The sequence below is a fragment of the Tenebrio molitor genome, chromosome 3 (assembly GCF_963966145.1).
Source record: "Tenebrio molitor chromosome 3, icTenMoli1.1, whole genome shotgun sequence".
NCBI classification, from domain to species: domain Eukaryota; kingdom Metazoa; phylum Arthropoda; class Insecta; order Coleoptera; family Tenebrionidae; genus Tenebrio; species Tenebrio molitor.
This window is the reverse complement of record NC_091048.1, coordinates 20,204,537-20,230,603: the sequence shown is the minus strand read 5'-3', so window position 1 is coordinate 20,230,603 and position 26,067 is coordinate 20,204,537. Positions and strand designations below refer to the sequence as shown.

The following is a 26,067-nucleotide window of genomic DNA, read 5'->3' as shown; positions in this document are numbered from 1 at the left end:
CATATTAACGAACGCGACGTCATCATTTGCAATGTTATTATAGCCATTAATTCACGGAACATTTTACGAAATTTTAAGGTTGGCAAAGCTTGATGCGGAATTATCTTGTCATGCATGTCAGTTTAAATTAGAAAATGTGTCAAGAACAGGAAGTGTCCAGTGGAAAAATTTGACCGTACTTTTAGCAATTTCGCATACTTCAAGGGGCGTATAGTTTGTTTCCATATTATATGCAGTGACGTCACGTCTGAATGAAGAAGTCGACATACCGTTCGTCCGTATTTGACAGCAAGGCATAATTTCTGCGGTTTAGTTGTTTATATTACCGCCATTGTCGAAAATTATGGTATTTTCTAGTGTTGGACATGATCGATATATTTGGATAATTGAATGAATCGAAATAATCGCTTTGAATTGAATAATCCAAATATCATTCGACTTTCCCATTATTATATGATACGCATGCGCAGTTTTCCATTTATCTTACGCCGCGCCGAGTTCGACGAACGTCAATAGTTCCAGATTCTATGTTACTCAGATCGTACGGTTCAGAGTGAGACGCATAGAGCGACCATCTTAATATAAATAGCAATTATAGCGAACGTAGCAGAGGCAACTAACATGTTTGACATGTGTTGAAAAGAGATAGCTACATACACGTAGTTCGTGTTATAAACTGATACAACTGCATATATTTTGAAAACAAACTATACATGCAAGATTATCTTGATTCTCTTCCATATTCGTGTTTTATAACAGAATTAGGATAAAACAAAAGGCGACTAGATCAAATTTTTTTCTTTTAAAATTAAGATATTACCAACCGCCACAAACATCCCCAAATCGACTAAAGTAACAATCTTTGTTTGAAAACGGTATAAAAAGGGCAAATTACAAAAAATAGTGTAAAAAAACTCGTTTCATAAGACCTTGAAGCACTCATTCCTTTTAAACTTAAATTCGTGCTTATGAAACTTGCTTTTTAATGTATTGGGTGATTCTAAATGATTGTGGCCAAGTATGGCAACTACGAGTATGTACCAAAATTTATGTGGCAACTGTGTGAATGGGGTAGAGTTGACATTTGTATGACATTTCATAAGCGTGCATTTGATTTTTTCAATTCCATTACATATTGATTTGACAACTTACAAAATTGCGCGACTATGAACTGTCAAGGAAATGTCAACTCTACCCTACCCACACAGTTGCCACGTAAATTTTCGTACATAGTTGCCATACTTGGCCACAATCATTTTGAATCACCCAATACTACATATTATCGTCTTGTATAATTACTAACTATTATTTAATTTTCTCTACTTAGTTTACACAAATTGATGATTTTGTAGTGGTACCTACCACTTCATAGTAAAAGATTCGAAAATATATAATTATATACAGGTGTCCCAAAAATGGCGTACTAACGGTGCACTACGGTGTAGAAGAGATTACCGTAAACGTCAGAAAAATGTTAAAAAATTCTATTGGACTTATTTGCTGATTTGGCGGTCTTTGAAAATGGCACTTAACAGGTCAATTATTTTGAAATATATGTATGAAATTGTCATGGCAGCTACCACTTATCGTACATATTATCACAAAGTACAAGATCACTCACTACCAATATCTAATCTTGCATAATATAGTTATTTATTTAACGAGTTCGTGTGTAATTTGGGCTTTTGTTGGCATGAGTGGGCCAGTTTAAAACTCGAGACGAGAGTTTTAAAGGTCCACGAGTGCCAAAAAAACGCAAATTACACAAGAACGAGTTAAATACAACGTTTTTTTGTTCGACGAGCCCCCCCAAAGACTCCAAATGGCTTAAAATCTTGAAAATTAGCTTGACGTTTCGTTTTGACAAGTTGTCAAATTTATCAAAATCCGTTCACACAGGAGAAAATTCTCAAATTCTGACAGTGTCGAACAAAAAAAGAATTTAGAAGCTTTGGAAATCGAAAAAATTATTTTAAATCCACTACGGTAACATTTCAAGGTAATGATGTACGTATATGCCTTTGTTTACATTGTATTACCGTTAATAATAATAATAAAAATAATTGATTTTTTTGTCGGAAACATTTTTTTCATGTACATTTAAACATCCTTGATTTTTGGGACACCCTGTATAATGATACAACTTATAATGATACAATTATTAACCAGAATGTAACACAGTTCTATGAAGAAACCGCTAAGAAAGAAATCTGGAAGTTGCACCAATGTAAGTAACATTGTTTATATTAAATGAAAATAAAATTTATATATTTTTTTTATTGCAAACAATCACTTGTCTTGGGTAATAATTGTACTTACTGATCAACAAAAATGATCTAATTGAAATGGTGTACTTAATAAAAAGAAATAGTAACATGTCTTTAATTGTTTTTCAGTACCTAATATTTATTGTTACTGCTTGTAGATAATTGTAGTATTCACAAACCTATGAAGAAATGATCTAAAGACCTCAAAATCAGAAAACTTAAATTTAATCTATCAATTACAGATACATACCTGTACACAAATGAAAGTAAAAACAGAGATGATCTACACAAATACAAAAAACTGTACATTGATACCAGAAGGATGTTTTTCTATTTTTCTAGTTTGGCAGAAATATATATCTTCTTGGGCTTTTATCAAATTAATACGACCAAAGTAAAAAATAGTTATTTATCCAATATTCAATAGTAATATCGTGTTTTACTAGTTAGTTTTAATTAAGTAAACTGGGCTATAACTAGTCTGTTGTTATAACCCACGTTGCCATTAGCACCGTGGGTTATTAACATCCGTAACCCATCGGGAGCAGATTTTCATTAATAATGTTATTATCTAAAAATTTTGGAATATGGGTATGGGATAAAACGTTGTATGGCATACGTGAGTTATTAAGTACTACCCACTCGAGGTAATAACCTACGAGGGCTTGCCCGAGATACCTTTCGTAGGTAATATCATAAATAAGCCACTTATACCAAAAATAACTATTATTATACAAGACTATAAAATTGTATTTTATCTTCGAGAAGATAATAAAATTTTATCGTCGTGTATTCTATTTATTTCTATATCATTTGTATTTTGTTGTTTAATTTATTTTTTTTAATCATTTCTAATCGTGTCAGGTTTTAAAATTTCGTTAGTATGAGTGTTGTTAGGGTAACAAAAAAAAATAATTACATTTTAAAATCTCGATAGTATGAGCGTTGTTATCTATCCTTGCTGTTAAAGTAGCACTTTATCTACCCTTGCGGTTAAAATGCTACTTGACCTTTTGATTTAAATAGATAAAAGCACACTTTAACATCTGCTATAGAAAAAAAAATAGTATATTACACTCGTTTTATAAGACGCACTGTGTCACTGCCTTCGTCGTGCTCCCACGCCCCAACCAACTCGCATCACAATTAAGCGTCTTATAAAACTAGTATAATAATATACTATTATTTAATTTTCTCTACTTTGTTTACACAAATTGATGATTTTGTAGTGGTACCATCTCAAGGTAAAGGATTCGAAAATTTATAATTATAATGATACCAATTATAATGATACAATTATTAACCTGAATGTAACAGAGTTCTATGAAGAAATCGCTAAACAACATATCTTGAAGTTGCACAACTGTAAGTAACATTGTTTTTTTATTAAACAAATAAAATTTAGATAATTTTTTTTCTTATTGCAAACAATCATTTGTCCCAGGTAATAAATGTAATTACTGATTGACAAAAATAATCTAATTGAGATAGTCTAATAAAAAGAACTATCAACATATTCATTGTTAGTGCCTGCAGATAATTGTAGCAATGACTAACCTATAAAGAAATTATCTAAAAAAACTCACAATCAGAGAGCTTAAATTTAATTTATCAATTACAAATATATACCTGTACACAAATGAAAGTAAAAGAGAGACGATCTACACAAATACAAAAAACTGTACATTGATACCAGAAGGATGTTTTTCTATGCATTTGGCAATGTGTCGGGGTTGTAATATTACAATTCAGCTAAACTCAAACCGAGGTACCATCAACAAAATGTTTTCGGTAAATCTAAAAGAGTATTACCTATATGTCATAGTCATTATTAAAGAGGTGTTTTAGGGAACCGGAGAATGGAAGAAAGAACAATTTCCATTGGAAAATTTTGATACATGTTTCAATATTTCAACAACGACGAGTAAGGTAGATTATGGTATACTCGTAGAAGAAACATTTTGGGCTATCGGCGATGTTACATATTTATCTTCAAATCTAAGTTGTAAAGAGAATAAGAGATACTTACGCTTACACATTGCCAATGACACCCGAAATTATACTTGTGAAACTTCTCTCAACGAAAAAATAAAAATAATTCCAAGTCTAGCAGACTACAAGAACAAATCTCGTGATCCTTCTACAATGTCTTTTAATGATTATTTGTATTTGTTTACAGTTCTTCTGGTAGTTTTGATTGCATTTCTAATAACGTACTGTACTATTTTCCTAATAAGGAAAAGAAAATTCAAAAGTAAAGGTATAATATTGTCTCTACATAACACTATCATTAGCTAGTTAATTATAAAATCGTAGACATTCTAGGTAACAAAATTGATAACATGCAAGAAATAACTCTGTTAAATGTTAAGGAAGATCAAAATATTGACGAAAGTGTTCGTAATGATGAAATGGAACAAAATTGCAGAAAGAATTACTTGAAATATGTTAAAATGGCGTCCGAACCCTCTTACACACAGTTTTCGGTATGCACTCGTATTAAAACTTGGCTCATGTGCAGTATTTCCAAGGCCATTAAATTTCAGAATTTTCCTACTGGTTATCTCGAGGAGAACAAGGAAAGTAAGAAGAAAGAGAATAGCAAATATGGTGTCCGCCTTGGTGAGAATTTAGCACAACACGTAACACTGTTATAAGTAGATACGTTGTTTTACAGGAGCAATATAAACTGGCTCACTTAATAGTAAGAGATATACGAGTAGTGTTGTAAATATTGCAGATTTGTGGAACAAAAATTGTAATAGTATATTGTTATACAAGTTGCACAAGTATATTGTCGAACGAGAGGGTTTAGAATACGACGAACGCAGTGAGGAGTGTTCTAAAGGAACGAGTTCGACAACATGTCTTGTGCAACGAGTGTAACGTGCTATTTTTTCTACTTCGGCTTCATTAATTACATTTTTTTGTTTGACACTGTCAAAATTCGAGAAATTTCTCCTATGTGAACGGATTTTGATAAATGTCATCACTTGTCAAAACGAAACGTCAAGCTAATATTAAATATTTTAAGCGATTTGGACCCTTTAAGGAGCTCGTCGAACAAAAAAAGTTGTAATCAACTCGTTCGTGTGTAAATTGGGCTTTTTTTGTCACTCGTGGGCCTTTAAAACGCTCGTTTCACTCGAGTTTTAAACTGGCCCACTCGTGCCAAAAAACCCAAGTAAATAAACTACTATTTTTAAATATAAAATTATTATCTAGTGACTTTTATTTTAATGGAATTGGGTTGGTATTGACGAAGCAATGTCATTTCATTGAAGATTAAATTTTAAATGGTCTCCCGGATGTTCTTACAATAATAATCTACCCCCTTAATAGTTTATTTTGGTCCAAAACATGGATTCAGGTTCAAATGACATCACATTTAACACTGAAATTTACTTTCAATACCAATCCCAAATTCAATTATCACTAGAAACCATGCCATAAAATTGATCTTTGTGAAACTGTTTTCGGTGTCACAAAATGCACATTGTGACACCGAAGTAGAAAAATACATTTTACTTTTAAACTAAATTTTTGTAACAGTTTAGCAATAAGTATTAGCAGTAATTTGATGATAATTAATTAATTAATTTACAATCGATAATTGATAAATGTAGGATTTGCGGAACTGAAGGGGAAACAATTGAACACATCATTTCTTCTTGCACCGTTTTGGCTCAAAGCGAATATAAAAAACGTCACGATATATTCGCTAAAATTATACACATGAATTTAGCTGTTAAATTCAATTTATTAAAGAATACACAACCACATTATAGTTATACACCAGAAAGTTGTTTGGAAAATGACAGTTACAAGTTATATTTTGATAGAACAATTTTAACTGACATTCATATTAAGCATAACAGACCAGACATTATAATTTTAAATAAACAACAAAAGCAAGCATATCTTTTAGATATAGCTGTTCCAAATTCACATAATATAACACAGACATATAACACAAAAATTAATAAATATTTAGAGCTGTCCGTTGCTATGAGAAATCTTTGGTGTTTAGAAAAAATTTCGATTTTACCACTTGTAATTTCAGCAACGGGAATAGTACCGCAATCTCTTTTTAAAAATTTAAAAATTCTGGATTTAGATAACACATTGGTAGTTGAAATTCAAAAAGGTATATTATTATACTCATGTCACATCGTGAGGAAGTTCCTTAACATTGACACAGAACATAATACACAACAAAGTCAAAATGCGGAGGCGAGACGCCGGTAATTATGTTGATAAGCACTGCACTATTACTTGATAGTAATATCCGTAATAGTGTATGTACTCCGGCAAAATTGCCGTGCCGCCGGGTGGAGGTGGGATAGTTGAAAGACGTGTTAAATGCCCTGGTGCTTGCTTTTGTTTCCGTTTAGGTATTTCGTAGCTTCATCAGCTGCCAAATGCGAATCGATGCGAAATTGCGAAACCATTGAAAGAGTTGGCGAAATAATACAGAATTATTCACGTAAGATGACGAGCCTGACCAGATAAAAATGCAACCCAAAATACGATTTATAAAGCTATCTCGATCCCCATTTACATTATCATAATGCACGTAAAACATAGTTAGCTTTTATGTCAGCCCAATGAATGTCAAGTTCTGACAGAAAAATATAAGGCATTCACGATCTTTTTGGGACCGAGTTGCCTATGATTTTTTCTTTTCATGTTGGACTAACTGATTCAATGATGCAACGGATGCAACTTTTTTTTCTGTCAGTGTCTGTTCGACATATTCTTGTCACCGTATTGCCAGATTTATTATTATAATATTCGTAAGAAAGTAAATGATGTATTAAGTGTGTAAAAATAATTAATTTTGGCCAAAGGAAAAGTGAAAATTGCCAAAATAATTTTGTTACGACAAAAAAATTCCATTAAACGATGTTACTTCCAATTAAAAGGCATAGAGCAGATTTAAGAGATCCGGCAACAATGTGCCTATTCAGATAATATAACCTTAATTTGAAAACAACCTAACCTAACACAAAAAGTGTCAATTTCCTTTAGGGAATGTAGTTATCACCGAGGTACTGCCAACAAAATCACTAGATGGTCATAGCCAACTCGGTACCAAAAAGATCGTGAATGCCTTATTCAGCGATCGTCCGTGCAAAAGCAGTAGTCGGGTATGAGTACTATTAAACACGTCTCGGGCTAGCCGTCAGGCCTTGTTCTTTAAGAGGTAATGCCTGTAGTCGAAACACACTCAATAATTGGCCTCCCAGATCTTGTGATCTCACATCCTGCGATTTTTTTTGTGGCCATTGCTGAAAAATTCAATTTATAACACCCCCATAAATGATCTGGCAGAACTTTAAAACAGAATACGGATGAAAATTGATCAAATAAATGAAGATCCAGTGGTTCTTGAGCATGTCATCAGAAATGGAGTTAGAAGACGGGCTACGCTATGCTTACAACAAGAGGGTGCACATTTTCAGCATTTATTGTAAACGTCTGCAATAAAAACTCATATTTATGTCAAGTTGTGCTTTATTTAGATCTAAAAATTTTTCCAGGTAATTATTTTACCAAAAAGTTCTTCACTTCCCAAAATTCGTAAAATCTTGTTGAAATAATCTCCAGACGCGTATTTGATGTTTATAATTTCTGACATCGTGGGTCACTATCCGATTTTTTTTTTTTTTTTGTTTATAAATTTTAGGTTAGCTGTCAACATGCTCTAATTAGTAATTAATGAATTACAACTGTCAATCTACACTTTAAAAAAGCACAACAATTGACGGTTTCCAACGCCTTCCCAGCCCTGGATTTTATTTGAACACTCGATAATTATGCACAGTGACTAAGACAGCTATGGACATTCAAGACAGTGTCTATTTCACTCCAGCTGATAACAGAGATGATTTAGTAAGAAGAATCGTAGCAGTATGTGAACAAATGCCACCAAAATTTTTATTAAACACCGCAATGGGCGTCAGTGGAAGGTGTCGAAGGTGCCTTAGAGAGAGTGGAGGTAATTTCGAACATTTGCTATAGTAAAGTTTATGGTTAGGTACTTGATTTTTGGGAATTATATTTTTTTTATTAAAAACACATTTTTGATGTTTTAACTACTTTAATGTTTGTATATTCAGAAGATAAACATCTATCAGAATAAAGATAAAAAAATATACAGTGTAACTTAAAAAAACAAGGTTAGCTGCGGTCTGTCAAAAAATATAACGTCAAAAAAAAATCATAGCATGTCGGGCTATAGTGTTTCTATAGCACCATAGATTTTTCATAATACACCCGGTATAAAACGTAAGATTTAAACAGCTGATCCATGATCCGTAATCTGTATAGTGCCTTCACAATCGACTCTTCAACGGTTACTATGAGGTGAAATTAAAAAAACACCTGATACCTTTCAAACTATTAGAATACCTTCTTGGATTCTTGATTTTATTTTTTAATACCAAAACACAACGTATACTTTGTAAAATGTATTTTGCACAAAACAAACTGAAAACTTCAATTCGTCCTTTATCACAACAACAGATGGAATGATCAAAATCTGAAGAATTTGTCAACTTAAAAGATGACCCACGTTTGGAAAAGAGAAAAAAAGCACAGGCTTGCTTGACCACAAATTTAAAACTGGAATTAAAGGCGGCTGTACACGTATCAAGTAGCTAAAGCAAGTGACTAAATCCAGTAACTAAATTTAGTTACTTGTATGGTGTAAACAACTTGATTTAGTACTTGCGCAAGTACTTGATTTAGCAAATTTGACTAAACAAGTTGTTTACACCATGCAAGCAGTGCCAATTACCAAACAGAAAAACACCAATATTTTTCAATTGTTTCATTGCCAACAGACTCAGTCATTGTTGATCACGCTGTATGTATGTAATAGTTATTTACGCAGGTTTGCACAACGAGATTGAGTATGTGCGATAGGTAATCACAAAATGCAATAACATAGTATTTCACGTGCGGCGCATGAATTTTTATCAACGATGGCTCAGAATGTTTCAAAATCAACACATTATCATTTGTATTGTTTTCAAAATGTAGCAACGCCTTAGCAACTACATAAATAGCAAAAATTCAATTTTCTCTTCTGTGAAAAAACGAATGATTTCTTGAGACAAAAATTTGCTTTTCGACGTAGTGGCATCAGCGTCAATCGTTATTTTAATTCTCGTCCCGAAAATAGTATACCTACTCGTATTATATTATAAGTGGAAAAAAGTGCTAATTAATGTTTTAGGATAGAATATTTCCACAGTTGCGTTTATTTTCTGATCTTATGTGTTGTTTTATTGTTGTTCAATAAATATCACGTGATAAAGTGTGATTAAAAAATGTAAAAATCAAGTCAGCCTTGCGGAAGAAACCGCGTGTCTTCTCCAACATAATTGTGTTATCTAAAGTTGTTTTTTTTAACTTTAACTAATATTTTGAACGTATTGTTAGAAACTGCAGCCTTTACAACTTCATTTTTAGATAATTTAATTTTTTTGACAAATTGTTGGTATAACTTAAACCCCGGCTGAAAACATCTTTACATGAAACTTCAACAGGCAACTACTTCATACAAATAATTTTTTTGTTCGACATTGTCAGAATTTGAGAATTTTCTCCTAGGTGAACGGATTTTGATAAATGTCACAACTTGTCAAAACGAAACGTCAAGCTAATTTTAAAGGTTTTAAGCGATTTGGAGCCTTTAAGGGGCTCGTCGAACAAAAAAACGTTGTATTCAACTCGTTCGTGTGTAAATTGGGCCTTTTTTGGCCCACGCGTGCCAAAAAAGGCCCAATTTACACACAAACTCGTCAAATAAACTACTATTATACAATTTGATAAAACTCCTAGTGCATTTTGATTTCTTTTTTATTTTATTTCACATTTATTATCGATGTAATTTAATCGCCGACATTTCCAGAGCTGACTTGACTACACATTTTTTTGATAACACGATGTTTTTGTACTCAATTATAAACATTGGGAAACAAAACAAGTAATTGTCGTAACGTGAAATTGGAAATTTTAGTAACTATTTCTTGAGCAATGTATATGGTGCTTACCTACTGATTATGATTAATAAGCCAAACAATATAAAATATCACTATCAGGAATAATTGCATCATAGAATCATAAGTTTACAATGAATGAACTTACACTCAAAACATTAAGTAAATCCTTAAAAATTTGAATGTTTTATCACTAATAATTGTATGATTATTGAAATATACAAAATTCTATCTATGCACTCGCAGATATATCTAATAGCTGCTAAAAATTTTGAAAGCCTTGTCTTTGAAGTATCAACTCATTCATGAATAATCTGTAAGAAACATAAATCGTTTTCGAAAAAGAAGATTTCAAACAATTTTCTATACAGCCTATGAATCTGATTATTTTTATTCAAGTATTAGTCCAGTCCCATTTGTTGAAAGGATTAACATTCTGTTAATCTAAGATTTTTAGACAGAAGTGGCATTGGTCAAAAATTGTAATCCAAATCAGATATGCATATTTCTCTTTAAATTGAATATCTTCTGTAATCTGTTACTGTTTGATTCAATATCGTATTATTTTGTATACAATTTTTATAGAATAAATTAAATAAATTTCTATTCTAAATGAGGTGTGAAAAGTTTACCACAGCGACATACAAATTTACTATACGAGTACCTACAAAATGTAAAAATGGAGCAGATGTTGAAACTGTAAGGAAATTGATAACGATATACTTGTATATGCAATATAAATATATGCTGATGAAGATTTGATAAGTTGAAGTGGCATTTCCCACAAGACCTATTTACGCAATTTTAATATAATTTAGAAAAGTCGGAACTTAAGATGTGTCTTTCTGATATTTGGAACAGTTAATTGTGTGAAAAAGATATTCCTACCTGTTGCTTCTTTGTAACAAACGTTTCGAGAAGCACACGAGTTTCACCACCGGCAGCCACCGTTTGACTCTGAAAATTATTTCTCCCCTAGACCGACGAGTTCTTTCCCCAATAATTTTGCATCCCCGACTACAAAAGACCTTCTCCATCTAATTGACTTTTCGCACAGACGTCAAACGTGCAGGAATCTCTCTCCAATCACATCAATTTATAAGGAAGTTCATTTACGCAAAGGAGAAAAATTATTTTTTTACAAGCCTACAGAACATAATTTTAAAAAAATATCTGGTTGCTTTTCGTAGATGTCAGTGTAAGGCGATTTTTTGGCACAAATTTGTGAATTTTAATTGTCCGATATGGACGTTTTGCAAAACGAAGCAATTAGAAAAAATCTCGAGTGCTGGAAGGAAAACATCAATGGAGCCGCAGAGTTAAATTTCATTTCAGTCCGGCGAATGGAATGGGGTGCATTCCGACGAATTCATTCTTCGCACTCTCGAGTAGGGCACTGGAACGACCTCCATATCATGCCTTCGACATTCTATTAAATTCTTCTATAACGTCATTACTTATGCTGCGTGATAATTCAATCTTTTTTCAACCGGGATATTTTCATTTGGGATTTCACACCAAAACGATAAAAATAAACAAGACCCTATTTTAATTTCACAGATCTACTTCAGTTAATTAGAATTTATTCGCGAACGTGGTTTTTCTTTTTTTAGAACTTTTCCAGTGCAAATTGTTTTCCTTTTTTCTATATTTGTCGAGAGGGTTGAGATAAACCCTCAAAAATGAGTTAAAAGGGGTCCTTTGTACAACTGCTATTTATACCCCAATTTATTTTTATTTTTATAATGTTGACGCAGTGTTTCTTGTTATAGCACTTTTTCATTTCCTTGAATACACTGGTACGCTTCGTACTCTCCAGCACTCGTGCTGAAATAAGAGTATACCTACTCGTTCAGTAAAGTATCACTTTCTATACTTGTTCTGCAATTGGCTATTTTCATTACAACTGTCTTCTATACTTACATTTAATATGACGCTTTTCAAGTTGCTGCATTCACTGAAACAAAAATTCTTTTGGTAGATTTTCTGCCTGAAAGGAATTTCATTTTTATTTGTAATGAATTCTTTTGTTAAGAATGAATGATAACAATGAATAAAATCTATCAATAAGTGTTGACAAGCTCTTGGAGTGTTGATTAATTGTACTTTGATGTAGTTAACCGAAAATAGACTAATTTTTGATAAACCTCGTTTAAATTAGGGAACAGGGGAAAATGGCATACAAATGTATGTAATATATCGTAGTTCCGCCGATTTTAATCTAAGCGGCGCGGCGCCGGCGCGGCGTTCGGTCTGCCTCCTCACATCTTATGTAGTTTTACGTTGTAGTCTTAAACGTCAAAAGTCAATTTTACTTTAGTTTTTGAAGGTCGAAAGCAGTGGTTCTTAACTTGCGGTCCGTGGAGATCCGGAGGCGCGTCATGTAAGAATATGTCGACACTTAAAGAAGACTGCATACGTTTTTCGGCCTCCGTTTAGAAAAACTGATTTTCCATGCGTCTAAATCGTCTGGAAAATAGTATTTTTTGTTCGACACTCGTTTCACTCACGTTTTAGAATGGCCCACGCGTGCCAAAAAAGGCCCAGTTTACACACAAACTCGTCAAATAAACTATTTTTTCCAGCCGTCTTAAAATATGCCATTTTTAATACCAATTTTGAAAGCTAAAATAGACGTTCTTGTAACTAAAAAAAATCGATGTTACTAAGGCAACATACTTTTTTTTATGCTAGGAGAAAAAAGTACCAAGCGATCATTTAAAAAATAAATAGAGTTTGCTTTGGAGCCTATGCTATAGCATGGGTTGCCATAGGTAACACGCCGACTCGATTTATTTTTTAAATGATGGCACCGTACTTTTTGCTCCTAGCATAAAAAAATGTTGAATTGTTTTGCATTTGTTTTCAAAATGATGTAGTCTTTAATATTTTACAATTTTATTAAATTAAATTTTACATGATTTAGAAGAATCTACAAGGAGGGTGGCAGAAATACAGCGTAGACAATGTCCTCTATATTCATTTACATTTTCCAGGTTTAAATCTTTGGCTACTTCTTGGGAAATACTACTAATTTTGTGGATGCCAACTGCTTGTCGGTGACACACTCCGTCTTGATATTTAATAAAAAATCGACGTTCATTAAAATTTTTCGATCAAAGGAGTAGATATTTTCTGTACGTTCTCAAACAATTTTCTCCCATAACCGTAAATGATCTGGGTTTTTTGGTTCATCATTAAGTATTTGTGATCTGGAGCATCGTTTAAGAAAACTTCTATTTCCTCGCACCATTTCATGAAACGATTGTATGTAGTCTCATAAATCTCTGGAGATTTTGTCGGAAATAAGTCTAAAACCACTTTTTGTGCCACTTTTACCACATCTGGAGGCAAATCTTCTACAGGATTCATCGTTATTTGTAGAAAACACACAAGATATTTTCATTTTATTTGAGTTTTTTCACAAAACAATGACTTAAGTAAACAATGTCATGACTACGTAGATACGAGTACGCGATTCACTCGTCATGTTATCGATATTTTAGAATTTATAGATTTTGTATTTTTGCAATGCATTGTTGGCTGGAGAAAAAATAGCATGTTTCATTCGGATAAAAAGTGTCACTTTTCAAGCCAGTTTTGCGATTTTTGCCTGCCCAGGCGTTTTTACTTTGCAAGTAGATAGTCATTTTACTATAATGGTTATCGTTACCTAGGTGACTGTGTCCGACTTGATGCGATAGAATTTTATTTTTAAATTTTTAAAAAGCGATTTTCAGAAAAAATTTAATACAGTACGCAGCATGAAAGTGTCTATGCGTGACTCGGAGGCTTGAAGAATGTAATATGTATACTACTTTCTCCAACCGTCTTAAAAGTGGTGACTTTTAATACCGTTTTTTGTCACTAAAGTTGATGTTTTCGTAACTGTAGAAAAAAGTTACGTGTTACTAAGGCAACACTTTTGTCTCCACTTTTAATACTAGACTTAAAAATTATTTCAAAATTATAAAATGAACTAACTAAAATTACTAGTTTTTAATATTAATATAAAAAGTACAGTTCGAACAACTTTGTAAAAAATTAATATAAACCCGATTTGTCCTTTACTTGGTTGGAGAAAAAATAGTATGTGTCATTCGTATTAAAAGTGACTTTTTTTGACTTGCAATTATTGCAGTGGCTCGGCTACGCTTCGCTTCGCCTCGCTATGCAAACAAATTGCTCGTCAAAAAAAGTATTACTTTTAATACTGATAACACAATATACTATTCCCTGCCTAGGCAAGAAAATCGAAACAGGAATAATTGAGAGGACGACGACGGTCATTTAAAAAAAAGTAATGTAATCCATACTTTATTGTCATTATGATTACCGTCTTGATTACGACTGGATTTTTTGGGTGGTAAATTTCAAAACTCGAAATTATTTTGTCATTTTCTACTACACAGAACGTTTACCTCAGGTTATCTATGTACGACTGCTCTAATTTTGTTCATTCATGTCGGATTTTTGAAATATCTGAGCTTTAAACAGTTTCAATTGATTGGCAGAATAACAATATGCATTTCAAAATGACAAGAATTTAAAGTGGGGTTACGGTTCCTAAAGATTTATTTACACTTTACGTGAATGTCAAGATAGTGACGGCTAAAATTTTTTGGCCGCCATAGTACTGTCGCGAGCAATTAATTTTGGTCGTCAATGTCATTTCAAAATTTGGTTAGATTGTCACAAATTTAAAAAAATTCCCTGTGTGATTATATCCACGTCAACAAACTGTCAAAAAAATGAGAAAAAAATGACAATTGATGTCATACAACATGATGATAGGTTATGATATCTATTTACAATGGAGCATTTTCGATTGCGTCAAAGAATGACCTTGACGACCAAAATTTATTGCTCGTGACTGTACATAGGTACTAGGGTTCGTTTATGTTGGAGCTGTGATAAACGATAAGAGCGATGATGACAGCAACGACACTAGCAGTGCGAAAATCACTTCTCTGATAGGTATTCTTCGATAATAGCAACGACTTTTGCTCTGCATGTAGAACAACTTGATAGATCTTACACAACACGACATAATGTGTGATTCTGAGGACGAAATGCTTTTTTCAAGTTCTGTTACATATTTTTTCGAATTTGCGGCTCTGATAGGTCTATTATTGTATTCAAGTTGGAGTCGTTTATGGGTATCTATTAAAGCACTCGTGGTTTAATAGATCTCTAAGAAAATTTTAATTAATATTACAGTGTATTATTATCATTTACACCAAAACACTTCCAATATTAACGTTCAAACTCTACTTTTTAACATCTCTTGCAGATGTAGCTGCATCCGTTACCTTGAATTACCAATTAATACAAAATTCCCTAGAATTTGAAATTTTAGTTTTTTTATTTAAAAATTAAAACAAGGGTCAAATTCGAAAAAATAACATAAAAAAAACTCGCCTTATAAGGGCATTGGCGCATTCGTCCCTTACACCTGGGACTCGTGCGCCAAATCAACCCTTATAAAACTTGTTCTTTAATATACAGGGTCTATCAGAACTGGCGGACCAAAATAATACGGTGAAATCATCATCTTCTGAGAATAATAGGAAAAATATTTTTAAAAAATCCATCATTGGATTTTAAAATAAGAACGTTAATTGACCAATCGCGTGTAGATATAAAATTACCTTAAAAAATTATATTAGTAACTATCGAAACAAATTTGATTGTTGCAAAGACATAATAATTGAATATTATGTCATAATAAATTATTTCTGACAATTACAAAAGTCATTAAAAACGCTTAATGTTTACTTCTTCAGAATATTTTGATATGCTTGTCTTATATGGACAGTGTGATGAGAGTGCCACAGTTACTGCTCAGGAGTACGCAGTTCGTTTTCCCAATAGGGAACATCCTAGCAGAAATACTATAACCTGAAGAATACTATAACCTAAAAACGTCGGTCATTGCACAAACAATGCGGATACCCAACAATGCATATGCATCATTTGAAATGCATCCATAGTTACAAATAAAGCAGGAAAACTAATTTATAGGTAACTTAACATCAACAACAGGATTGGTCAGTTTTAATTGCTTCTTTCCTAATCACTATTTAAGATAGATTTTCGTTTCTCAACGCGTCGCTACCTAAAGGGTCGTTTTCATGGTAGCTTTACAAGCGTGGGTCGCTTGGCTTGGAAGCCGCTCGACCAATGGGAGCACAGCTTTTAAAAAACGCCGCGGCGGCGGCGTGGCTTGGACTTTGCTAGAATAGGAAATATTTCTATTTTTCAAAGCCACGCTCAGGCTTTGGAAGCTTGCGCATGCGCTCGAACTCGCAACTACATAATGAAAACAGTTGATGTGTTCAACGCTAGCTCGCTCAATAGCGCATGCGCGTTGGCGTGGCTGTCTTGAAGTAGCAAGCCACCATGAAAATGAAAACGACTCTTCCAAAGCCAAGCTAGCCGAGCGAGCCACGCTTGCAAAGCCACCATGAAAACGACGCTTAAGGGAACGTTTATGTTGGAGCTGCGATGAGCGATAAAAGCGGCAATAAGAGCGAATTGCCATTTGAAAAGCATAGCAGTTCGCTCTTGTCGCCGCTTTTATCGCTCATCGTAGCTCCAACATGTCGCCATATTATCGCTTATTAGCCGCTTTTTTACACGCCTAGAAATAAATCTGTTGGGAATTTTGGTTTTCATTAATCGATCGTCAAACAATTTTTTTTAAAAGAATTTTGCTATGTGCTTCACTCTGTCGGGGTATTTTACATCAGTTCTCTTGCTAGTTTCGAAATATAATGTATATTTCTTTTCAGGAATATTGTCTAGATCAACATACTCGTAATATGTTTATTTCATCGTCTATGTGTGTCTTTCTCATTGTTTATTCACATCTACACTTCCTGATAACATTTTTTTTTACCCTTTAAATCTTTATGCTAAGGTATTTTATATTAATTCTAGACGAGTTGATGTATCTAGATCAAATTTTGCAGCTGCATTTCTTATAGAAGTCACCGCAGACTTTTTCATATTTTCGTATTCCTCATTCCGTTTTTGTAAAGGTCAAAAACTGTCTTAAGTGACAAACATTAACATTGTAATTGCTTAAACGGACGTAAGAATTTTTATACAAAACCAAATTTTTCCCCAACTTATAATAATCAGTATTTAGCAACATTTAATCTAACTTGGATATACAAGTCTGATTACGCTGGGAATTTAGTGCGATAGATGCTAAGTAATTCATAAGACCTATTTTTAAAATGCTTAATGCCTATTATGGGATTTTGGTTGTGTTAATTTTGTTTGAACTGATTTTTTGTGAAGAAAATCATTATTGTGTGGACGATGGCGACAGTCCAGGTATGTTTATTGAGGATTTTAAGGATAAAGACAGCGAGTACATTGGTAAATATAATTACACTTTTACATTTCAAATCATTTTTTTATCGTTGATTTTATAGGACAAAATTCAATTTATTTCGACAATAGCACAGAACAACTCCATTTAACTCAACATAACAGTACGTGGAGAATAGTTGATTCTGTTCGTAGTAAGACTCATTTACGAGTATATGTAGTGGATGAGCGATGGGAAACTTTTCCAGACAATCACAACTCTGCTCGGAAAGATGTTATTAAAATTTTAAAAGAAGGAAAATTGTTTTTTATAAGTGTACGAATAACGAACAATTCATCAAATTTCTCAAGTCTCAAGCCCAAACAAGTATGTCTACCTCTGTTTTACATTTAGTTTATAAATAGTTTTATACCGAAAACAGCGTTTTGTACGTACATATGTACCGTGCGACCAACAATTGTTTAGATCAAAGAATCCTTTGAGATTTTGAAAGTACATATGTCCAAATCTACTTGAGGTTCAGACGTTCAGATGTTCTGTATTTTGGTTGCATACTTGCCTAAATTTAAACTTGGAATTTTTTGCCGAAACTCAGCCAAACAGGCATGTAAGTACGGTGGGCGGCAAAAAAAGTTAGCCATCATTTAAATGTCAGTGTCATTAAAGCATTAATTACACATTTGGATTTTGACGTAACAGAAAAGTGATGGCTAGTTTTTATTGCGGGCCATTGTACACTTGCTTTCGAAACTTTCGTGTACACATTCAAAACAATCAAAACCAAGTAACAACGATTTTGCAAAATTTAAGCAGTGTGAATGCGTGATTTTGAGATTAGGTTAAAGATGACATTGACATCAATTAAAAAAATTATGATCGGTCTTCTACTTACGGTCCCATCTTGTTCCCACCTCTTCTTTACTTATTACTTCTAGAAGTGTTTTTTTTAGCCCATCATGAGTAGCAACCTTTGTTATGGTCCACTCCTCTTCTAATTTGGAAAGCACCAAAACTTTGTCTTGCTCTGTCAGTCGAGGCATTTTGACTTTTCAAAAGTTTAAATGTCAGAGTTGATTAATTACAACCCTTATTTAATACAGCGAAAAAGAGGTGTACGCGAAAGTTGTGAAAGCAAGTATAAAGGGTGTTTTTTTAAATTTGGCGTCGCAGTTGGCGTTGGAGAGTCGATTGAGAACGCACCACTCGTGTAAAAGCGTGAAATTTAAACAGCTGATCCGTGATCTGTTATCCGTATAGTGCATTCACAATCGACTCTTCAACGCCTACTTCGACGCCAAATTTAAAAAAAACACCCGTTACACTTCTGTGTAATAAAATTAAGCACAAGTCTTATGACTATTTTTCACAATATTTTAAGTTGTATAATACGGATCTATAGCACAGTATACCTTCTAAGCAGTAGTCGCACTCCGCAAAATATTTGTATTCAGTTGTAAGTCCGCGCTAGTTACTGCCCATAAGAGATCCAATACCCTCGATTTAAATTCCTGTCCGCAACGTTTAATTTCATGTAAAACACCTGTTAAATTCATTGCGCAGTAACTTGCGCGAAAGAACAACGGTTTCAGAAAACATCAAAGTGCCGACGTCGAGTGAGACTACTGCTTAGAAGGTATACTGCGTCTATAGTAACTGTTAAAACATTTGAAAACATTTTGAATTGTTGTCTAAATGATGCGGCATTTTGACATTCTTAAAAAAAATATCTGATTTACATAAATATTTTTGTTGCTAGGAATTTCGTCATGTCCCGTTTAAACTATAAAATATTTGATGTGCTTAATTTAATGTCCGACTGTGTTGTTATTGAACGATAATGACACAGTTTTCTGATACGTTATTAAAGAAATAATTGGTATAAATTAATCAAATCATTGTCAATCCAAAAACACACGAAACTAGTCTGACATTAAGTTTTGAAGGCACCACGGGTGTTATAAATGATACGCCCTCGGTCGGCGTACTCCCCTCGGACCGGAGGCCCTCGGGTTTCACTCTGCGACCTCGCGCGTTATCAACCTTATAAAACACCCTTGATACCTTAATAACTAGTATTACACAGAAGTGTATGTCTATTATCCACAAGGAAGTTATATATTTTGGAACAAAATTCATAATAGCATTATGTGACGTTTTTAGGAGAAAACTTGTTTAAATGACATAATTGATTTTTGCGCAATGACGTTGTGGAGTACTTTGTTGGTCCGGATGAATGAGGCGGCTTGATGCGTAATTTGGTTTAATGTAACAACAACAATAATGATAACAACGGTGAATAACAAAAACAAGTAACAATGATGAATGGTGAACGGCGTGGTTGATGGTGCCGTGGCTGGACTTGATCGGCGAGAGAGCGAGTCTAAGGGATGCGACGTCTTTTATCCCTTCGGTTTGGCTCCCCGTGGTGTCGACACGTACGTGTTGTGGTGCGTCGATAGAGGTCGCCACAACGTCATCACCAATTTTTTTAAATGACAACCCCCACTTTTTTCTTCTTTTTTTAATAGAGCTTGCTACTATCTAAACTCTAAAGTCTAAACGATGAATGAAAAAATTGATACCTTACATAACAATTTTTTTGAGAAAATGACAAATTTTACTCAAATAGATGACAGATGGCCGACTCCTACACCTCAAGCCAAGTTCAGGTAAACTGAACATTATTTGAGGTCAATTAAAATGTTTACATCAAAAATTAAATTATATTTTTGAAGTAGAATTTGTCATTTTCTTAAAAAATTTTTTTGTAGGCATCAATTTTTTTCATTAGTCGTTTAGGTAGTAGGAATGTCTGTCAGAAAAAGAAGAAAATAGTGGGTGTTATCATTTAAAAAAAATGCGCAAAATCCAATGATGTCGTTTAAACAAATTGCGCGTCATAGGATGGTATTTTTCAAAATAAAAACATGTCTGAGCGATTTTCTTAAAAACATTATATTAACAATGGCCAGCTCGAAAGCCTCAAGCCTCAATTAACAACAACAATAAGGTCTTTATCATTTCAAAATTTCTACATACAACCTGTAACAGAAATAAGTACAGTAGAACCCCGATTATCCGGCCTAATGTGGACCGGACCCTCCCCGGATTAAGCGAAATTCCGGATAATCTGGAAATTTTAATGTAATGTTTTTATATTAAAGAAAAATACATCGATTTATCCATGTTTACTTTCGATTTCAATGATACGTATGTTGTATTTTACGTACACTGAAAGAATGATAACTACTCCAAATTCAAGCAAGAAAAAAAAATAAATGCATGATTTCGCACATTAAGGGGTTGGGAGTTCGGCTTAACAATGAATTTAATAACTTCGGAGAATCTTAACATACGAATACTAGATTTTTATCGCTTCTGAAAATCTGAACAAAAGAACAAGGCCAATTCCGGATTAAACGGAGTTTGGAAACAAATTATTCCGGATAAAACTGAATTTTTAAAATCGATTTTGTTTCCGGATAGCACGGACTTCCGGATAATCGCGAGCGGGATAATCGGGGCTCTACTGTACATACATACATACATTAATTTTAACTGGTAATAAAACTCATCAAGAGCAACAACTATTCTAAATAATTTTCTTTTTGTAAACGTTCTCGTTAATGAGTTAAAATTGTTTAAAATTTTCCACAAATTTCGCTACCCACCACTGGAGACCACGCTACCTGGTCGACAGGGATAACCGATTAGACAAAAACAGTTAAAAGTCTATTGTGAGTATTTGACAAATATCTGTGACGACTGTTTTTATGTATTTTTACGAAAACAAAATTATACTGCCCATTGTTAGAACCTGTGCTTAGAAGGTTTACGTAAACGGCTCGTTAATTTATGGGGGGGAAAACGCTAAAAAAAAATTTTCCGATTTAGAAAAAATGGGATATAGAAAAATTATTTATCATGACGAGTTCTGTTACTGGTTAAAATTAATGTACTTATTTTCGTTACACGTTGTATAATGGCTACGGACAACTTTATACTTTTATGACATTGACGAGACAGCTTGTGTCCAGCCTGACCACCAAGCGAGTTCTGGGCATGGCAGAGAGAATATATAGTCTATCCAGTGATAGATTGTTGACAGTCAAGTATTTATTTCACGACTCCCGTACTACGCGAAGAAAATAGTACCGCGGCAAATTTAAAATATCCCACAATGTTACTAAATTACAAAATGAGGTCTTCATACACGCGTTGAATTATGATTTTATTTAGGATGTCTCAGAATAAATGTAGGAGACGTGGATGACATATTCTTCGTAAATTCTAATAACGAATTCGAAAGAAAAAGTGCCCTAGGATAATAATTAACAACGTAAGATGTAGGCTAAAAAATTTATATATGATAATAAATTTATAATGTCACATGAATGTTTTAAAATATTAACCTACGTTGACATGAATTAGTTTTGGGCCAGGAAAATAAAATAACGACAAAACATGTTTATTTCTACATTTTTATTTTTATCTCACCTGGGACAAGAAGCTAACACAGGTCAGAACCCTGTTCATAATGAATTTTCACTCAAAATAGGGTAAACGTAAACATGGAAAAAACGCATGATTTGACCATCTATTTTAGTCATGTACCTATAATACTGTCACTTACCAGGGGTTGAATGTCCCCCCCATCTCGTCTTCAAAACGCTACATCTGCAAATAAACCAAACCCTTTAAATAACTAGTCATTACCTAGGTGAAAACTCAAATCACTATCAGTGTCGTCACTTTCAATGTCAACATTAATCACCAGCTCCTCAACAGACGTATATATTTCTTTTTCAAAATATTGTCTTATAATTTTATTGGTATGATCTATGTAATGTGTCCATTGTTCTGCAGACACCCCTTCTAAAGCTGTCCTCCACGCCAAAATTGGATTTTTGTTCTTCAGAACCTCACTGTCATATGTTCGCTTGGTTTGACTCCATACCATTTCAATCGGGTTAAAAATACAATGATATGGAGGCAAACGTAATGGTTTATGACCAGCCTCATGAATAACACGATCCACTACGTAGACAGGACTTTTATAATTTTGTCTGCATAACTTTAATAAGGTGTCCTTTTTATCTGTCTCAGAAAAATGGATATTGTTATTTTGAAGCCAGGTCTGTAAATGAGCTTTTCTCCATGCACAAGTTGGTTTCTTTTCCTCCAAGCGACTATGGTAACTGGCGTTGTCCAGAACAATTATTGATGGTTCCGTCAAAGCAGGTAATAATTTATCTTGCAACCACTCTTCAAAAGTTTCCGCATTCATTTCTGAATGGTAATCCAGTGAATTTTTTTTGCTTTTGAAGATGAGTCCTGCTCCTTCAATAAAATCATGAGAATTACCCGCATTAACGACAATGTATCGATCTAAAATTTCGTATTTTACAATTAAACGTAATTTCATATAAGTTGACTACACTAGTCTGTACCTCCTTCCCCTGTTATCTTTTTTATTGATCGTACATCTTCATCTTGCCAAGATCGCCTTACAGTGTCATTAGCAAATACCCACGTTTCATCTAAATAAATACAAGGTCTAGGATCAGAGGAGTTTAAATTGTCCATGTAGTCTTTCAAAAACTTTTTTCTCAGTAACGTAACATGTGGCTTCTCCATTAATGCACGCCTATTGTCGTCTTTACGATAAGTGATAAGTATTGCAAGACTTGAACGTTTGTAATGGTAGATACATTTTGAAGTGAGCTCCTGGCCTAAAGTATCCAACGTCACATGCTTTTCTACAATTAAAAATTATTAGTTCTACACACTTAATTTCCTAAAATAATGGCCCCAGAAATCTACATGCAAAATAAACTCATAAATTAAGAAAAAAAAAAATCTCATTGAATAATGCACCCTTTCTTATCTCTTACTCTGATGAACCATGTCATATAAAACAAAACGAATTTCTTGTTTAAAATTTGGACCCAAATCTGTCGTACTATTTTTGGAACGTCGCCTTTTAATTTTCTGAGGCTCCTCTTGTACTGCATCTTTGTATTGCAAGACTGAGTTCTTACTAATACCCAAACAAAGTGCAGTTACCTACAAAAACAAGACTTAAAATGATGTGTTAGGTGTAAATCATCAACAGTACCTCAACAGCAGATCCCAAACACAAATTTCTTTCCTTAAAATAAGTGTATGCATTGGCAATCATCTTTTGTGCTGTCACATTACCAGCGACAATAATATAGCTTCTCTTGGCCATGGCCAACTTCATCTAGCTTCCGCTGCGCTCCATACGGCCGTCCCAATACGCCAATTTTCATTGTTGAAATTGATTCTACTAACCTCAAAAAATCGTTTGGTAACTAGCCCCAACTAGCGGAGAAAAATGTTAATAACAATGATTGACGTTTCCTTCAAAAGTGTCATGAAGTTTCAAAAAGATATGAAAATCAAACGAAAATATGTAATAGTCTTGTAAAACTGGAAAATATATAACTATATTTAATACATCATTTACATAAAACAATGGAAAAGGAACAAAACTCGAAAGTAACGTAATTTTAAAAAGCATAAAGGAGTGATAACTAAAGAACATACCTAAATGGGTGGATAGGTAGGTAGGTATGTAGGTACCTCTTTGGTAGATACGTAGTATTATAATTTTAAAACCTTTCCATTTATGGGTTTATTAGCAATTGATTTTCTTTTTATGGAATCAGTTTTTTGTGAACAACTATTATTTAAAAGTGGTTTCATCAATAATTCTATAATAACTACAAATTTTGTCTTTATGTGTGTTACAGATAAAGAGGGAATTACGAATTAAATGTGGAAGTAAAATTGTTACGAGTTGTTTGCAAATATTTTCTTGGGCCAAATATGATAAAATTTCTGTGGTGGCAATATCTGCCAATTCTTTAAAAAAACTTACAAACTGATAATTTGGATAAGTCAAACCGCCACGATTTTGAAGATTAATTGAACGTAAAAGAGGACCAGGGGTTGAAAAAGACAATATAGGAAAGAGACAACTGTCGCAGTGAAATATTTCATTTAATTTTTTTTACAATATACCCTGCTATGAAAGCAACAGAAGCTGCATATTTGGGGTTACTGCAATTAAAAATAATAATTGGTTTACTTAAATTTCGAATTTTCTCTAACAGTCGAAAGGGTAGTATCAAGTCCGGTCCACATTTTTCCGCCAAACTGACAAAAAAACACGGTTTCCCCATCAACCCTTAAAGATTTATGTTAAAAATTTTGCAACAGATGGGGCTCGTTACCAAACGATTTTTTTAGGTTAGCTGAATCAACTTTAGACCCTTATTGGGACGGCCGTATGGAGCGCAGCGGAAGCTAGATGAAGTTGGCCATGTCTTGGCCTATCAAACAGTTCATTAAAAAATCAAACGAAAAACCAAGAATCTTACCTTTGACTGAACCGTATTTGTTATATCACTTAGGCCACTCATTGTTTAAAGAAAGTTTTTCCTTCAAAAGATTCTTAATTAAATAGTTTATTTTATAACACTTTTGACGTCCTACAAACACACGCTGACAGGCACCTGACAGGTCGGAACCGTGTAGGGTGTAGGAATAAAAAAGGCGCGAACACTGCCAACGTTAAAGCGCATCAACCCAATGTTCCTATTGATATACATTGTTAATGTCTAGGGAAATTTCTTTTTTTCACGATATTTGAAAAAGTTGAATCTATGGCTGGATTCACTATAATAGTTTTAAGCGTCGTTTTCATGGTGGATTTACAAGCGTGGCTCGCTCGGCTAGTTTGGCTTTGGAAGAGTCGTTTTCATTTTCATGGTGGTTTGCTACTTCAAGACAGCCACGCCAACGCGCATGCACTATTGAGCGAGCTAGCGTTGATCTGTCACATCAGCTGATTTGATTCCCGCACTGTCAAAGTGTTTGTAAGTTACCGCACTGCCGTTCTGAGTCTAGTAATTTTTACTTTAAGGTTGGCGCAAAAATCTGAAATTTAAAATTTGAAATTAAGATTACTAAATTCGCTTTCTTTCATTCAAAGTATTACTCACACGAAATAGCTGAACAAGAATAAGATATGAAATGTAAAAGAATACTGTTAACGGCCAGAGAAAAGCAGGGTATTGTTAATTTTTGTTTGGAAAGAAGAGGATTAACTCCATAAACATTACCAAACTTTTCTTGTTGATGTTTTTATAACTAAATTTTGTGTACAGGCAGCTGGAAAGGTATCTCACCATAGGTACACTCCAAAAAAAAAAAAAAAATCAAAAATTTGACAATGACAGAGTTTAATAAACGGATAGTACAGTCGGAACGTTATGGATGTGGATTGGGGACTTGTCGTTAAGTTGGCACTACCAGCAAAAGTAACTAGGCGCGCCAATAAGGTTATTGGAATTTATGACAGATCTCGCTAATGTACAGTTCAATCATGAGTTTTAAGCGACCTTGAGTTTGACAATCCATA

The 26,067-nt window shown here is 33.6% G+C and overlaps 1 protein-coding gene across 13 annotated transcripts in view; it reads left to right on the top strand.

Moving 5' to 3' along the window:
• LOC138126520 (tyrosine-protein phosphatase 4-like) overlaps positions 1 to 26,067 on the top strand; it is a 35,792-nt gene that overhangs the window by 969 nt on the left and 8,756 nt on the right. For 7 of the 13 annotated variants that reach the window (XM_069042287.1, XM_069042288.1, XM_069042290.1 and 4 more), the window contains exon 1: positions 7,957 to 8,268. The exons of 1 other annotated variant lie outside the window; for it this stretch is intronic. Coding sequence is in view for 5 of the 12 variants with exons in the window: in XM_069042278.1 (XP_068898379.1) it covers positions 17,521 to 17,665; positions 17,722 to 17,984 (408 nt within the window). In the remaining 7 variants the exon portion in view is untranslated. Of the gene's footprint in view, positions 1 to 7,956; positions 8,269 to 16,827; positions 17,666 to 17,721; positions 17,985 to 26,067 lie in introns of those variants that run through there. 5 more of the 13 variants (XM_069042278.1, XM_069042279.1, XM_069042280.1 and 2 more) reach the window with 5 other exon arrangements.